This window comes from Mytilus californianus, unplaced genomic scaffold (assembly GCF_021869535.1).
Source record: "Mytilus californianus isolate M0D057914Y unplaced genomic scaffold, xbMytCali1.0.p SCAF_11, whole genome shotgun sequence".
Lineage (NCBI taxonomy): Eukaryota > Metazoa > Mollusca > Bivalvia > Mytilida > Mytilidae > Mytilus > Mytilus californianus.
Window position 1 is genome coordinate 54,168,482 of NW_026262593.1, and position 18,528 is coordinate 54,187,009.

The window sequence follows — 18,528 nt, forward strand, 5'->3', positions numbered from 1 at the left end:
GCAGTGGTTAAAGTTCTAAGGCCAATTTCCGAGCCAATTTCTGCCATAATATTTTAAAAAAAAATAGGATCAAATAAAAAACAATTTTGATTACAATATCACCTCTTTAATGAATGTAAATGCTCTTAAATTGCCAAAAAAACTCTAACAATTATAAAAGGGTCTCGATGGGGTTACAGAATAGAGAATCGTGGGCAAAAAATACAGAATAATCGGCTAAAAAATAAAGAATAGACAAAAATAGGCCAACAAATATTAAAAAAAAGAGAGAAAAATGGGAAAAAACATAAAGAATAGAGAAAAATGACCAAAAATATTTTAGCTGCCAACATGTTTTTAAGGAAAACCTTGAGTACATGTACTGTATAAATACTTGATTTAATTGCAGTTAAACTTTTAACACCTTGTGAAATAGGTTGCAGTCTTCCAGAAATGAAATATGTCAAAATAAATGACTGTGAAATTGGTTATTATGAATTTACAATTGGAAATGTAATAACTGCCACCAGAAATGTCATATTGCATGTCAAGGCAATTACGATTTCGCTAAACTATTTGTTTGTACATAGCTTACTATTCAACTTGCATATTTCATTTTATTAAGTAATGTGATGATGAGTATGAAAAGTGGAATTTGATCGGAGTCAAGAGTGGCTTATAAAAGGTTTGATCCAGGTGTTTTTACAGTAAGACAGCGATAATACTTTTTATGGAAAAAGGGGGAGGGAGGTTTTTATCTATTTGTTTGCCCCCGCAGTATGCGACAGGGATATTAAGTGTTACCCTTGACTGTCAATCCTTCTGTCCTTCCGTCTTTGCGTCTTTCCCATTTTCGTTTGTTTGAAGCTTCAGCGGGGTCATTCATATACTCAGACACATTCTTCTTTGATTGTATTCTTAATAACTTAAAAAGAAACATTTTGATTTTGACAGGAGCGAAAGAAATAGTTTGATTCTTTTAAAAATTAGGGAAAAAATGAAAACATCATTCAATTTAAAAAAGTGATTTCTTGTTCCTGTTTGTTATGGGCCGGGGAAAAAAAATGTTTTTGAGTAAAATTGAGAAAAAAAACAAAAGTTTGTCCAGAGAGAAAAATACATGCCGCCCATATGCAAACAAATAAATTTAAGCCAAAAAGAAAGCAAATCAGAATTATGTGTCACTTTTACTCAGTAATATATAGTGTATGGTTCAGGGATCCTCTGTTTCTGTATCACTGCAAAAGTCATACCATGCACCTGTGCTTTAAAATAAATTCGATTAAAACAGAATTGCCAGATTTCTGGAAAATTAGAGATTAATTACTTAACAAACCACCTGGATTTTTCACCTGATGTTTAAAAGTCAAATTAGCTAGAGATCAACGAATGTGAAAACTGTTATAGTGTGATAAGGGAAAAAAAACAAAAAAACAGTCAAGTTGGACAACACCCCAACATTGCACAGCAATCAAACTAAAAATACCAGAAGGGTATAAGGATGCTAATAAAGTACTGCTTCATTCTTCAATATAAACTTTTGCAGCCGAAGGCCCCATGCTTATTTTTTGGGAATCGTTGTATACTGATTCTATTGGCCTGTAGTAGAAATTCTTATAGACCTATAAATAGAAATTTTACAAGCTTGGGCTGGTGGGTCAAGCAAAAACTTCTAGGTACACACATCTGTACACTAATTCATTTTCTTATCTTTAATTAATTTGTGGTAGGAAAATCCAGAGAGATCTGAGTAGAATTTAGACTTTTTTTATAGGTTGTAATTAACTGTAGGAAAGTATTTCATTTTTACTGATCATTTATCTGTTCTTAATTTATGAAAAATCGTTTGATATAACCATTTATTGTTAAGGTACCAATTACGTAAAAGAGAAGGTTATTGCTAGTTACCAATTACATAAAAGAAAAAGGTCTGTTTGAGTCGTTAACATTCTTTACTAATGTAATAACATCGGATGTTGACCTTCTGCTTTGGTGCATCAGTTAAATTGCCAGACGTTTTCATGTTTACAAGTGAAAACTTAGGTGGGATGTGGTAATTTTTGTCTATGCTGAAGAAAATTATAAACATTTGATGATCAGTTTGTACGAAAAGATAATTATTGACACTTAAAAGTCACTTAAAAGAAAATAAGATATTTGAAAATAATATAATTACAGGAGGAATATAAATATTTGAAAATAAGAGTAGGTATTATTTGAGTAGGAGTAATGCCAGACTTGAGTTCTAAAAAAAATGCCCCTCTTCAGAAGTTAAGTCTTATTAAGTCGATAGCTGAAGTCTTATAACTTTCTGTATGAATAAAAGTTTTTTTATGCCTCAGCCGTAGGGGACAGGGGCATTAAGTGTTACCCTTGACCATCCATTATTCTGTCTTTCTGCCTTTTCGTCTATCTGTCCCATTTGATTGCAAAACTTGAGGGGGGCGTTCATGTCCTCAGACACATTCTTCTTTTATTTCTTTTTTAATATAACAATGAGACAGCAACCACACAAAAGCCAAAAGACCTTTATCGGTCAACAACAGTAGATAGGGGTAAATGCATTATGTCTAGCTCTTAAACACCATAGTCAGGGCGGATCAAGCCATTTTAAAAAAGGGGGGGGGGGGGGTTCCAACCCAGGATAAAAAGGGGGGGGTTTCAACTATATGTCCCCATTCAAAAGCATTGATCGTCGAAGAAAAAAGGGGGGTTCCAACCCCCAATCTACTTCTGGATCCATCACTGCTAGTCTAAAAATCCAAAAAGTTTGAAATAAATTTATTATAGCAGAGAAGAGGCCTGAGGGTGTGGATGGGGGTTTACAGAATAGAGAATAATGGGCAAAAAATGTAAAGAATTAAGAATAATGAGATGCTAAAATATAAAGAATAGAGAATAATGCCAGGGCAAAAAGTATAAAGAATAGAGAAAAATAGCCTAAAAAATTATAGACTACAGAAATGAAGGATCCCCCATCCAGACCCTCAGAGAATTACCAGTAATCAAATATATGCCATCATCAAAATTACCCTTTTCTGAGGCTTTAATATAGTGTAAGGGGTTTACTAACCAGTATTGGATTACATCTTTGAAATTGTGAAGCTGCAATAGAACCTTTTACAATGTGTCTGAATGGTTGTAGGCAATTACAAAAAATATTTACAATATAATATGGAGCAGTTAAGACTGACCAACAAATATCACAAAGCAGAAAAACAAGATCAGTTTTTTCAATTTTGATTCTTATTATTAATTCTTCCATTGTTTATGAAAAAAGAATAAGTTGAATATTTTTGCATTACTGTAGGTTTTTTATTAATGTTAAATCAATTGGAATTAATGCAAAGGTCCACTGGAGTTTGAAAGGTTAAATTCTATAACAGAATATTGGTCCTTGACCTCTGTTTTGTCAGAATATTTTTTCATGATTATCAAATTGCATGCTTATGAAATCTGCACACCGAAAAATCATTCAAGTGTAACTTATTTGTCTGGAAAATTGTGAGTTCAAATTTAATCTTATCCGAAATTGATAAAGAAATATATATGATGATGAAACCAGAACTGATTGAGGCAGAATTTTGGGAAATTCGATGTCAGCGATAAATTTACAGAAAAGCGATATAAAATAAAAGTAAGCAGTATCTTGATTTCAACATCTAACAATTGAATTTAAATTGACTTTTTTGAATTGACATCTTTTGTTTGTTTTTTTGCTGTGCATGTACTGATTTTGTGTCATGGATGGATATCCCCATATCTTTTGTTTTTCTATTTTTAGTTGATAAAAAAATTGTTGGTTTTTGGTGGGTTTCGTGTTGCTCAGTCTTTAGTTTTCTATGTTGTGTTTTGTGTACTGTTGTTTGTCTTTTGGTCTTTTTCATTTTTTGCCACATTGTCAGTTTAATTTTGACTTATGAGTTTGAATGTCACTTTGGTATCTTTCGCCTCTCTTTATACTCATAATCAGTTTCTGGTATTAGAATGTTGTTTGGACAAAAAAAGGTTAAATTAAATACAAAACAGTTAACTCAAAGAATTTACTTGTTACTAAGCATCCTTAAGGGGGAGGACACACTTTTGGAATGTTGGGTATTAGGGGTTAAAAAAAGTAAGAATGTGGGATATAGGGGGAGGGGGGGGAGTGGGATATTGGAGTAAAAAAGTGGGATCTGGGAAAAAAAAGGAAAAAAGGTGGGAAGTGGTAAAAAATATCAAAGAAAGCTGTATTTGGGAAATGAGCACCCCCTGTGTCACCCCTTTCATCTATGTGGGTCTACCGGTACTAAACATATTTTCAAACCTTTGTATACAACACTTGTAGGTATAGCAGAAATGCTGCCACATGTTAGTTTTATTACAATTTTATTTTATATTAGCTCTTTAAACAGGTTCTGGGTTAAAAACCATCCATATGATTGTTTCATTACATCATAACCCATTTGATATGGGGGAAAAGGGGGGGGGGGGGGGGGTAGAGAGGAGAGGAGAGGAGTAGGTGGGGTTGTTATTAGAAATTCCCAGAAAATAATTTTTTTAATTTAACACTGAATCTTAAGTTCCTGAAAAAAAAAGAATAAAGCATTCTTTCCTGGGTCTTGAAAATTAATCATGAATTCCCAAGTCCTGATAAGTGTAAGTCCTGGCATTCTTGCAAAAATAAAGGCCCAATCCCAACATCCTTCAAAAGGTCCTTCTGCCCCTCTAATTATGATGTTTCCTGAATAATGTTTATAGTTTCAACTTTCATGTAAGTCCTTGATTTTTTGCCAGTTTTCTGCTTCTGTTTATAATGAAATTGAAAAAAACAAACTTTTCAGGGCTCATTTGGATAGCTTAGGGCCTTAAAAATCAAATAAGACTCTGAGCTTACTACTTATATCTGTATTGACCAAATTTTCTAAAAATGTATACATAAGGGACAAGCAGAAACCGAGAAGTATAAAGTATATATAAGTCAATACCATTAAGCTATTTTTAATTGTCAAAATGATTTGTTATACAATAAAATCACATCTTCTCTCATTAAACAGCAGTAATAGTTAATTTTGTCTTTACAAGATTGTACTGTCGTAACTATACATACAATATATATAACTTATGGCATACTGTAAAACATGGTATGGTATGATGGTATGTCATGTGTTGTGGTATGGTATAGTGGTGTCTATAGTACTCTACAGTAGTTTCAAGCTTTGGCTAATATTCAGGTAAATAATTAACAATGACTGCAATGCCAAAACATGTGTCATAATCAGGCGAAGAATTCCGTGAGGTTATTTTTTCTGCTGTATCACCAGAGATTATCTGATTCTATTGTATAATATAACATTTTGCCAGTTCTAAATAGCTTTATGGATTGTCTTTAATCAATGTCAATTGTTTACCGAAAGATTGATTTGATAAGCTATGATTGATGATGAGAAAGTTTTATGAAGATTTAATTAACAAGAAAAAGCAATATTTGCGTTGGTTATGATAGTTTATTAACGTATAATTATAAGTGCAGTTAACGAGTTCGTTGTCTGGCTTGAAGGAGGTATACAGCTGATGAGATCATAGGTTGCATTTGAGGAGAAATGATGAATACGAGCAGATAAAGCTGTTAAAACTACATGTAATGAGCAAAAATATATACATACGATGACCTATAGTTGCTAACTTCTACGTCATTTGGTCTCTGGTGGTGAGTCATCTCATTGGCAATCATACCACATGTTCTTATTTTTATATGTACACTACAACTAAAGTGCTTGATGGGAGAGGCAAAATTTCTAGTTGGTGGTCCCTGGTGCACATTCGTTTAAGTGGAATGGCCATTTCATTTGCCATATGTAAAGATTTATGCATAAAACTAATTGAAGTACAGAAATCAACATTTAATGTGTTTAACATTGCTACAAAAAGACATAAGTAGAATGGCAATGGGCGAAATTCCCACTACTAGGAAGGAGTGGAAATAGCATTATCCACACAAAACAAACAAACAAATATTTTATTTGCCAATCACGGCGCCCAAAATGAGCAAAATAATTACAATATAATTTCAAACATAATATAAAAGTTAATTAAAAATAGGTTAAACAAAGTACATAACATGATTAATTTTACACACAAGCTGTACTATAGTGTAGGTATGTAACAGCCACTATGTTCCGTCAGTTACTTTGTTCCGGCGGAACTTTTCAACTAGTTATTTCGTTCTGATGGAACTTTCCAACTAGTTGTTTTATTCCGAGTGCAGTCGAAAAGTTCCAGAAAAAAGTAGCTATAACTTTTCAACTAGTCACTTTGTTCCGGTGGAACTTTTAAACCAGAGGAAGAACAAAGTAACTAGTTAATAAGTTCCTCCGGAACTTTTCGGCTAGTTAGTTCTTTCCGCCTGGAACTTTCCAACGTCGGAACAAAAGAGCATTTACAGGTACACTACAGCGCAGGAGGATTTTGTCTTTTCCACTTGCCCACAGTGTGTCCCCTACTTCTTTCCACTCAAACTCTTATATTGATATAAAAAGGTAAAACACAAAAAGTAACAATAAAAAATAGGTTGGTTTACTGTATATTCAATAGATATTATATGACAGAATCCTAAATTAATCACCAGCAATCACCCTGTTTTCACTGTGATTCACTCAACACCACGAAGGGTAGGTAAAAACAGAATCAACTTGCATTGTTTATGCTGTAGATTACTGAAGAAATTGAAAATGCATGCCCTGATACAATTGATCAGTTGAGTCTTGGATCCAATTAATGCAGCATTCAATATGAAAAAATTCACTGTATATTCACAGCAGAACACTCACCCAGTCAGTTCAAATGGATAGGAAAAAAATATTTTGATATGGCACAAAATAAAACTTTATCTGTGGGTGTAAATTAAGATCAATTAGAGTTCTACATGTATACAGTATTTAATGGTGTTGAAAATACAGCCCTTCCTTCAATAATTAGATAACACAAAAGTACATGTATTATTGAGATGTGTTCCAAAACAAGCCACAAAACTTGGTACAGAGAAAAAAAAAAAACTCTAATAACTGAAGCTTGGCATCAATTTGTATACTGTGGATTCAGTATTTTTTGTGGAGAACCAATTTTCGTGGATTCCAAATTTAAAATTTTCTGTTGGCTAATGTATATAGACTTTGGCAATACCAAGAGATCAATATCCATGAAAATGCAAGTTTTCATCAATACATGAAAATTGGTATCCAGGAAAATATATGAATCCACAGTAATTATGGTAAGTTGTTTTTGCATAAAAGGCACATACTAGAGTTATTTCCCCTTAGCAAAGAGTTGTATTTAATTTTGAATTTCATTTGCTTATATTTATTTATTATTTTTCAGTCGTATACAGAGTAGACGTGAACTTCACAGATATTTTATATACACAAGAATTATCTAATAGAGACAGTAATGAATTTAAGACTTTAGCAGAAAAAATTCAGAATGTCATAACACGTTTATATGTAAATATACCTGGTACCCAGGAAATAGTTGTGGTTCAATTTCAGTAAGTACCAGTATTAAAATTTAAGTGAGGGGCAATCCTTAAACTTGATGATTTTTCCAAGCATGCTAAGAGCATTCTGGGAAATATGATATTTCACTTTAAAATCGGAGACAAGTTCAAAGCAAGTTATTCTTTAAATGATGGGATATTAGATTAATGTGTGTGTGAAAATAAAATGAGATGGGACAGAAACCCAACAATAACAAAAAACAATTCAGAGACATTACTAGAGGTCAACTTTCAGTCCTCAAAATTAACAAATGTATATATACAATGTGTCAAGTTCTGAATTGTCTAAAAAGCAGAGATTAAATCAAACAGTGAGTATCAAATACCTGCCCTTAATATGAGGGTCATAATGGGGGTACCTTCATGACGAATAACGGTAAAAAATCTTGCCAAATGACGTTAACGTTAATTTTTGGTGCATGACGATAAAATGTACACTTTCTTTAAGATGATAAAAAAGTCGACTGTTTTTGACGAATCACGTTAATTTTTTCCCAAAAATAACAGTAACGATAATTATTTGAGACCTCTGATGAATCACGGTAAAATTTTAGCCAATTTGACGCCAACGGTAGTCAAAAATGACCGCTTGACGCCTGACGGTAAAGGGCATTCCTACCCTCTTAATATATGTACCAAATTCCTTAAAAGACAAACGATAACCATTAAAGATGTTCCCAACTTAGCACAAGTATCATAGTGTTGACTACTAGCAAAATTTTCTGTTTATGATTATGACTCCATTTTGGTCGATGACTTCTTGTTTTTGTCTGTCTGTCTCTCTCTGTTTATTTGTCCATAAAACAAGATTGTAAGTCTAAAATCTCCTACAACTAACATAGGAAATGAATGCCCTTGACAGAATTACTTAACATCTTTTTACTGCACTTTTATTTTTTCTTTGAGCATATCAAATTTTAGGGATTCCCATAGCAACGCATGATGTGCAAATGCAAAAAAACTCCTTTCACTTTCATTTGAATAGAATGAAACTTGACAGAATTGCTTAATAACATCTGCAGTTTACTTTTAATGTAAATCTTTTTGAATTTTATACTCTCCTGATAGTTACAAATAAAGTAGGAAATTGCAGAAACAAATATTTTGTTTCAAAAGCCATTTTGATTTTGAGTATGCATGTATTTTCAAGACCTTTTCAACTGATTTTTATAGTTTGTTCTTATATTGTGTTGTAACACCACTGTCCCAGCCTTAGGAGAGGGTTGAGTGCTCACAAACATTTTTAACCTCACCACATTCTGTATGTGCCTATCCCACGTCAGGAGCCTGTAGGTCAGTGGTTGTTGTTGGTTAAAATGTTTGTCATATTTGTTGTTTGTAAATTGTTTTGTTATAAGTTAGGCTGTTAGTTTTCTCAATTGAATTGTTTCATATTTTTTATGTCAGGGCCTTTTATAGCCTACTAAACGGTATTGGTTTATCTCATTGTTGAAGGCTGTATGGTTGCCTATAATTGCTTACATTCACCTCATTTGAACTTTGGTTGATAGTTGTTTCATTGGCAATCATACTACATCTCTTTATTTTTATATGATAAAAACTATAATTTAGATATGTTTTTTTTTCATTTTCAGACCTGGATCTCTTCTGACAACTTTTGATTTAACGTCCCGAGGTTACTATGACGAACCTGTATTAAGACAAACCGTAGAAAAACCACTCAAAGATGGCCGAGTTGGAGAGTATAGAGCTAGCCCCGTTGGTTTTGCTTTCAGATCTTTTTCAGGTAAGGGTTTTTTTTCAGTTTCCATAGATATTTTAAAAGCCTGTACTTCTACAACTTATTACTGAACTGGTTGAAATTAACCTCACTGATGATATTGACCACAAATAAATGTAGAAAAATTAACCCAAATATAAATATATAGTATTGTCATGCATGAAGAAAATGAATTAACTCTGATCAAAACTAACATAGTTTAAAACAAGCTATTTCCTCAAACCACATATATAGAATGATAAATTAAACTACAGCTAACATACCTTAAAAAAAACTTATTTCTTTTGCATTATGTACACTACAACAGCTCAGAGGTAAAGATCCCCCCTCCCCTCTAATAAATTTATAGCAATTTCTATGTATTGTATGTTCAATTTTTACAAGACAGAACCTGTCCCAAAATTGATGGTGATTGTGTGGTAAGAGGCACTCTGATTGATTAATTTTGATTGGTTGCATTTTCCGTTAGAATTTGTAAGAATTTTATGCAAAACAAAAGTTTTACATGATGGGAGGTTGGGGTTTTGAAAGTGCCTTCCATGCTCCCAACCCATTTAATTTTGGAACACTTTCCATGCCCAATCCATTTAATTTGGGAACACTTTCCATGCCCAATCCATTTAATTTGGGAACACTTTCCATGCCCATTCCATTTAATTTGGGAATACTTTCCATGCCCAATCAGTATACCTTGGGAATGCTTTCCATGCCCCCAATCCATTTACTTTTGGAACACTTTCCATGCCCAATCCATTTACTTTGGGAATACTTTCCATGCCCCCAATCAATTTACTTTGGGAACACTTTCCATGCCCCCAATCAATTTACTTTGGGAACAGCTCTAATTAAAGATTAGAAATGACATGTTCTTATTTACTCAAAGGGGATGGCATAACTAAAGAAAAAAAAATGTTCTAATTTACTCAATGGGGATGATGCAGGGGCCATCTATATGTTCCCCCACCCCACATTTTGACCACTCCCAAAGAAAAAAGCCCACCTGAGCTGTGGTGTGGCTGGTACCCTTGAATCTACATATAATATCTCTTTAACAGACTGAATACCAGTTTTATATGCTTGCTGGTTTTTAGACAATCTGTGTGTGTGTTATTGGACAATTTTTTCAATCGTAAGGCCATGTTAAAAATGTTTATGGTATTATATATGCTTCAAATAATAATTGTTGGCTTAATTATGTTTTATTAGCAATTACAGGTCTGAGGTATTAGCAATTGAGGTCAGGAGCAAATTCAGAAAACATGGTCCTCTAACTCCCTAATTCTAAGGAGCCCCCTCCTAACATCAAATACTGGATCTTCGCCTGGAGATAGATCTCTGTGCTTCTGAATATTGCAGACTATAGATTTTGTTGACTCACTAAATGTTTCTTTTTAATTGTATACTAGGTCACAGCAAAACAACTAGAACATTAAACCTTCCATCGACTGTTCTTTATCTCAATGGTAAAAGCAACCAATTCATGCTATGCTTTTTTTCATATTTTCTATTTTGATAATATTTTTAGGGTTCAGTGGTTTTTATAAGAATGAGTCATAATTTGTCTGTTTAAATTTTATAGCATGCTTTTATGATATTTATATTTATAGAAATGTTTCAAACTTATTTTATGAATATATAAATATTTTAACATTTGAATAGTGAATTTAAAAATGAAATTTTATGTTTTTAGTAATATTTCATTTGATTACCAGTAATTCACAAAAAAAATGTATTTAGTAAAGTTCTACAAAAGAGAAGTTAAGTTTTAAGAAAACTTGCAATCGTGGGAAATATATTGGTATTGGTATAGATATTTTGAGAGTTTTATGTATCAAGAATCTTTCACTGAACTGAGAAAAAAAATATTTCCTCACATAAAAAATTGATTGCTGAGAAATTGTAAATGATGGTTTGAAAATTTTTATATCTTTCCCCCAGGTGTGCATGTTTACAATGAAGGTTAAAATATGTTTTATTGATAAGTAACTATATCCAATAATTTATTGATCATTATTTATTTTTATAGGGACAAGATATCTAATTTATATAAATTGAAAAATAAATATTTTCATAACAAAACAAACTTTGAATAGGTATTAAGCTATTGACCCTATTTATTTGGGCATGAGTTTTTATATGTGCACAATTTTTATATTCAAGGTAGTTTTACACAATGCATGATGCTATAAAGGGGATTATCACATTTATTGTAGTAATTTGTAGATTTTTTATGGTTTATTCTTAAAATAGATTTGCAAAGGTCACAGCTTTAATGCGGTCTTTGTGCTTGTACTTTTGTAAATGGAAGTTTTTACATCAACATTAAAAATGTATTTTTCACATTTATGCTTGTATCAATGCACACACATTTATCTTCTTGAAAATAGATGAAATATTGACCAATTTAGCAGTGCACAACCCCTAAAATTTGGTCTGGACTATAAAAAGGTTTAATCAAAAGCCTAGACTTGCTACATGTCCCTTCCTAATTTTTTTTTTTTCAATTTTGCCCCTTTAACAATTTTACTGCTATAACTAAGAGATTTTCATTATACTGACATCTGCAGAGGAAGGGGCAATCAGTATGCTGGCAGTTTTCAGTAAACATATAGATTAGTAATAAATAAATAAATAAATAAATAAAAGAAAGGGAATTGTAGCAAGTCGATCAAAAGCCCAACTGGCTACTAGATTTTGTTTTAGTTGCTTTTGTATATATTTGTGGGGTGGATAATATACAGGATAATGGCTTCAAATATGATTTTAGCCTAGATTGATGACAATGATTGGTTTAATCAGAAGCGGAACTGTTGACTACTAACAGGACTTTTTCCTGTTGTTTTTGTGTAGATAGTTGGATGAATAAGATACAGGATTTGCTAAAATACTTTAAAAGCCTAAATTGGTAACAATGGTAAAGCAAAATGTTGTCCTATGAAATATTGTCCCCCAAACAATATTTCATGACTTTGTATCATGAAATTTTGTCCCTATCTAGGAAATATTGTCCAGAGAAGGACAAATTTCCATATGAAATATTGTATATACGTTTGTTGATGTGGTTCATAAGTGTTTCTCGTTTCTCGTTTTTTATATAGATTAGACCGTTGGTTTTCCCGTTTGAATGGTTTTACACTAGTCATTTTTGGGGCCTTTTATAGCTTACTGTTTGGTGTGAGCCAAGGCTCTGTGTTGAAGACCGTACTGTGACCTATAATGGTTTACTTTTGTGGATTTTGGCTTGGATGGAGAGTTGTCTCATTGGCAATCATACCACATCTTCTTATATCTAAATATTTCATAGATGAATAGTATAACATTTTGTCTTGTTAAAGGAAGATTATCAAAAGTTACATTTTGTGAATATTAAGACAATATTTCATAGATGGATTGTCATGAAATTTTGTCTCATGAAAGGGAGGTTATAGACATTTAATATTTTTGATAATGATATCGTTAAAGTGTTTTATTTTATTGATAATAACAAACAAACCTGCTGAATTAAGTTATGCAGCAAATTATTGTTATACACATACCTTTCATGAAAAATATTTAAAAAAATCCAGAAATGCACTATACATATTTTATGCAGTTTGAAACAGTTTTATGGATAAAAGTACTACTATTATTCGGAAATTTTTGCAATGTTTTTATAATATGAAGCGTTTTCTGAAATAGCAAGTTTTCTGAAATAGCAATAATTTATCTCGCATTGGAATTGATTGTTCAACAATTCCAATAATAAATGCATTTAAGCAAAATAGATTGAAATTCTCTGACATCAGAGACAGTTAGCTACAGTTATGTATTAAAGAAATGCCCTTTATTTTTTTCATTTGGTTACTTTTACAAGGTACTACAAACCACATACTTGACGATTGACTTTAAAATAAACCCATAATTTTACATGCAAAATAAACCTATGTATTTGGGGACCATAGCTGGCAAAAAGTTAAATATCTTCACTTAATGACTTTTGTCTCCATTTATATAAAATATTTTGAAATTGAATAAAAAATATTTGAAGCAAAGGATATTGAACCCCCCAAAGCAGTAGGACAAAAAATGATACTGACAACTTTCTTTATGAAATGTATTCAGTTGTGGTATATTTCAGTGTAATTTTATACTTCAGTGAACCTGAAGGTCAGTCACTAAATCTCTCTGAAAATCAAGATAAGTTTTCTTTTATTTAGAAATAATTACTAAATTTTCTAAAAGAAATTGAAAACAGAATAGCATGTTGACATGGTTGACACAGTTTTATCTATTTGAAGGATCTTATTTATAAAACCTCCTATGGTTTCATAATACTACTGTTTGAGCCATCTGATCCCTTGTGTCTATAAACTTTGTCTCAACTGACAAACACAGGCCTGTTTGGTGAATAAATTAAAAAAAAAAATAACTCTTCCTCTTTAAAATAAAAAAAGTCCCATTTTCTAACTTTTCAGGGATAGAAATTAAGTCAAAGCTTTTTTTCAATGATAGACAAAAAGTTTTAAGAAAAGAAAGAAAAAAGTAAAATTTGAATGTTATATGTAAAGTTTATACAAGATTTTAGAGATTTATCTCTTTGTTTATTTTTAACATAAAAGAAAGTTCTTGGCATTCAGAGGGGATGAACCCAACAACTCTGCCCTAACAAAACTCCTCAAATATGTAAAAGAAATGCACAAATTTATTTTAATTGGTTATAAGAAATCTACAAAGAATTAGACATGCTTTTTTGGTCAAGCACATCCCTTAATTATTGTCAAAACTTAAGATCCACCCCTGGCTTGTACTTAATCACTGGTAAAGATACATACAGTACAAATGAATAATATGTACCGATACTGTTGTTTATAAACAACAAACAAACATGCAACTTTCTAATTATTTCCGATAAACAATCAAATCTGTTCGCATTGTTTCATGTTTTCAAGTTACATCATTAAGGAGGGTCTGGAATCAGTGGATGGGGTCTTTCATTTCTGTATTCTTTAAATTTTTAGATCATTTTTCTCCATTTTTATATTTTTTGCCCATGATCCTCTAATCTTTATATTTTTTGCCCATTATTCTCTATTCTCTGTTTTTCTGTTGATACGGCACATTATTATCAATTCTGTAAACACCATCCAAACCCTCTCATTTCTCATTAAGGAAATTCCAGTCTTTCCATCCCACATACACATAATGTACCAAAAATTCTGATGTAATATTATGTACTGTATATAAACAACAAACAAACATGCATGAGGGTGTGGATGGGGGTTTACAGAATAGAGAATTATGGGCAAAAATATAAAGAATAGAGAAAAATGGACCAAAAAAATAAAGAATATAGAGAATAATGAGATGCTAAATTATAAAGAAAAGAGAAAAATGGACCAAAAAAAAAATAGAGAATAGAGAATAATTAATAATCTTTATTGTCATATAAACAAATGAAACTTGTTTGTGACAAAAACATACACATATATATATGTCAATGCAATATAGATTGAACATGAATTATTAATCATTACTGCAGTCAAGAAATATATGTAAATATATATAAAAAAAAAACATGAAAAATTAAGCTGCTTCTGTCCTCAGTTCTAATGACTGTTTCAAAAAATAGCCAAGTAGTTTCACATGTTCTGTAGATATAGGGTTTAATATTTTAATAATTTTATGGTCTTTTGGAAGTGACATAAATTCGTCTTCCCATTTTAATTTTTTAAACAGATCTAATCTTAATTTATTATTTATACTACACTCCAAGAGGAAATGTTCCTAGTTTTCAAGAACATTGCATAGTTTGCAAAGTCTATTTTCTTGAGAGATTTTTAAATATCTACCCTTTTCAATTTCAATAATGCGGTTATAAAGAATAGAGAATAATGGGCAAAAAGTATAAAGAATAGAGAAAAATGGCCTAAAAAATTAAAGAATACAGAAATGAAGGACCCTCCCCCATCCAGACCCTCATGCATCTTCCAAATTTGAATTGATTAACAAACAAATCTGTTTGCATTGTTTCATGTTTTAAGGAAATCCCAGTCTGTCCTTCCCACATACATTAAGTGTACATAAGACTCTGATGCAAATGATCGCTGATGCACTTCTGACAGTTGCCAATCTCATGTTTCCTGGAAGATAAAATTATCAAAATTTATGTAATTACCACTGATTTATATCTCACATGCATGAAATTTACAAGTATAATTTTTCTACAAGATCGATTTCCCATGCTGGTTTGTCTACTTCACTTTGTGTACCGAAATGACTTTTATATTTTTAATACATGCCTTCGCCAGATAAACTAGAGATTTAATATCTTTTGACATTTACATTTTTTGTTGTATTTCTGCTGCTGGATTGTTTCAACCCTACCCACGTCTGTCTGTAAGCTGGTTTGTTTCAACGCTACATACGTCTGTAAGTCTCATTTAAAACAATAGCATTCAGCTGATTCAAGTTCCTCATCTAAAACTAATCTTAATTCCATTTTCTTTCGGTAAAGTCATATTTAAGTATTTCTAAGACAAAAGATTTGAAAGAGCAATAATACAATAATACAGCTGGCTCAAATAGTGAATTGCTTAAATATGAATAAATCATGATGTGGGGATGGTAATGGGACAAGGGTTAAAAAAAGATAAGTTTTAGAGAACATTGAGATATTCCCCCAAACAATTCTGAGAATGAACTATTTATTGATGAAAATTGCTATGCTAATAATACAATCTCTATTTTTGACTTAAGACAGGTTATCAAAAAATGAAGGACAAGAGGGTATCAAAATCGGTTATCACAACTTTACAGAATTATAAACAGTCAAACCTGTAACCAGTTCAGCTCAGGACCAGAGATTATATAGATGACCTTTGAATTAAGGTTCAAATCACAATGGTTTAACTAAATTTGGATAGATATAGGGTGACCTGACATGGCCTGTTTTTGCTTGATAAAGATGACTTTTATATCGGTATATGCCCCCCTCCCCCTCACCATTTTCAAGTGCCTCTTGTCCATATCTAATCATTTTAACACTATATTGAAGCCTTTAAAAGTTATGATAATTTTATAGTATATTTTTATTTATGCATAACTTATAAAAGTGGGATTCTGGTTATTCAGCAGTTTTAAAGTTGACTCACTTTATTGAGAGCCATTTAAACGACTTTGATAGTACATTTATACACTAATACAGCAAAAACAGTGGTACCCTACATTTATTAGTTTGGCAGATGTTTTTTTTTACGCCCTCCTGTAAAAGTGAATTTGTAAAAAAATATAGGTCAGACTTTAAATAGGATTTTAAAATCGAAAAAATCAAATTCTAGTTAGATATCTTTATTGTGCTTTTAATCGGGAAAAAAGTAAGTTTATTGGACTGGAAGGAAAGTTAAATCGGGCATAACATTAAAAGCATAAATGATCATAATCAATACAGTGAGAAATTTCACTTAAGTTTAATAAGTGTCGACAATTTAGATTTATGTGATGTTGATAAGACCTTTTTGTTATATGTTTTAAAATACTTCTATTGTGCAGTAATGTTAAAATTGGAAGTCAATATAACCCTGTCATGAGAAGTAGTCTGTCCTTGTCAGGAAAAAGAGGTTGAGCACCTGGATAATACCACCCAATTTGAGTAGAATTAATTTGTGTGTTTATATTTTTATGTTCAAATGAAATTTGTTTTTTACCAATTATGTTCATATTCTTTTATTGAGATAACAAAAGTTCTTTATCACTACAGTAAGTTAGTAGAATCAATTAAATAGGATATAATTCCAAAGGTAATATATTATTTAACATTAAGTTTCTTTAGAAGAAAAAAACATGAATTACCAAAAATATTAGACACTAGTCTATATGTCATTAATCAGTCATTTCCTGAACTTGACCTGAACCAAAGAATTACAATTGAATAGGAGTTATTTCCCTTTCTAGGGATGATGATGGATGCAGCTGTAAAATGTTCACTGGCAAATCAAATGCATATTCAGGAATAATTGTTAATGCAATATGTATATCAGGGGTTGATCCAGGATTTTAGGTAGGTGGGGGCTCAAACTTAAATTTTTCACCGAGCAGAGCGAGGCGAAAATTTTTTTGAGGTTAAATTATCGAAATATTCTTTATTAAGCTGAGGACAACCCATGCTTTGCAAATTTTAGGAGGGGGGGGGGGTGTGCACGCCCGCCATGCCCCGCCTGAATCCGCCCCTGTATATGTTCCTTCCTTTGTATATACACACTGAGCAGGATTCACAAGGTAACAGTCTGCAGATGACATGTCACCCTACATAAGGAACATTATTATGACTCTGAGCTCTAACTCCTAAATGCTGCATACTAATTTGACTCAAAGTGAGCATGTTACAACAAGACCAATGATGCAGTTCCCCCATTCTAGGGAAATACATTTACAGTCAAGTATCAGCTGTGGCATTGACCCAAAGGAAGTTACAAGATACAAAAGTAAATTGATGCATTTTATACCAGTTAACAGCATCCCACGGGCACCAAAAACGCTAATAACACTAGAATTTATCAAAATGCTGATTTGTTGATTTTCATAGGTGTTAATTTTTGTGTATTGAAAAGTTGTACAAAAATGTACTTTTGATTGATTTTGTTGTTTAAACAAATTCTGCAGCAAGCCTATTCAAAATTTGTAATTTGTAGAACACTATAAAAATCGTTGGTTCACCAGTATACCTAAAAAAAATAAAAAAATTAGACACCTACAAATAATTATGAATCCAAAGGAAAGTTTTTCAATCAAAATCAAAGTAAGATCTTGTTGGTACAAAGCAGTGGCTACCAGTAAGTAAACCAGGACAAATTGTATTGTTTGGTTTGCAGTCTCATTGACCTTTAACCTATTTCTTATTTGACATTTGTTGCTGCTTCTCATGAAATAAGGTATGCAACTCGGGTGACCAGAATAGGTCATGTCAATGTGTGTTCAGCTTGCTCCATTTGAGAATCTGGTTTGTAATTATTTCCTGGCTATATATTTTATTTCTATTGGTCTGCTCTGTTCCACATACCAACTTTTTCTATCAAGGCATTCCTTTTCAAAATGAAAATTATTCTTGTGTTGATACAAACACCCTGAGGTATTGACGTATAGTCTATATGTAGAATAATCTTGTTTTCTTGGCAAATTATGCAATAACATTGTAAAGTTCACATGGAGGTTTCAATTAACCATGCAACAGAATCTGTAAAATGCATTTAATGCAAATTGTCTGGGCCGTCTGCTGCCATTATGACATCATACATTTTCAAAA

At 31.9% G+C, this 18,528-nt stretch overlaps 1 protein-coding gene across 1 annotated transcript in view; it reads left to right on the forward strand.

Annotated features, from left to right (window-relative positions):
- The window catches only part of LOC127720330 (basement membrane-specific heparan sulfate proteoglycan core protein-like), a 202,921-nt gene that overhangs the window by 21,705 nt on the left and 162,688 nt on the right, over positions 1 to 18,528 (forward strand). Inside the window, exons 3-4 of the mRNA XM_052226900.1 lie at positions 7,336 to 7,501; positions 9,106 to 9,257. Of these exons, the coding sequence (XP_052082860.1) occupies positions 7,336 to 7,501; positions 9,106 to 9,257 (318 nt within the window). The remainder of the gene's footprint in view (positions 1 to 7,335; positions 7,502 to 9,105; positions 9,258 to 18,528) is intronic.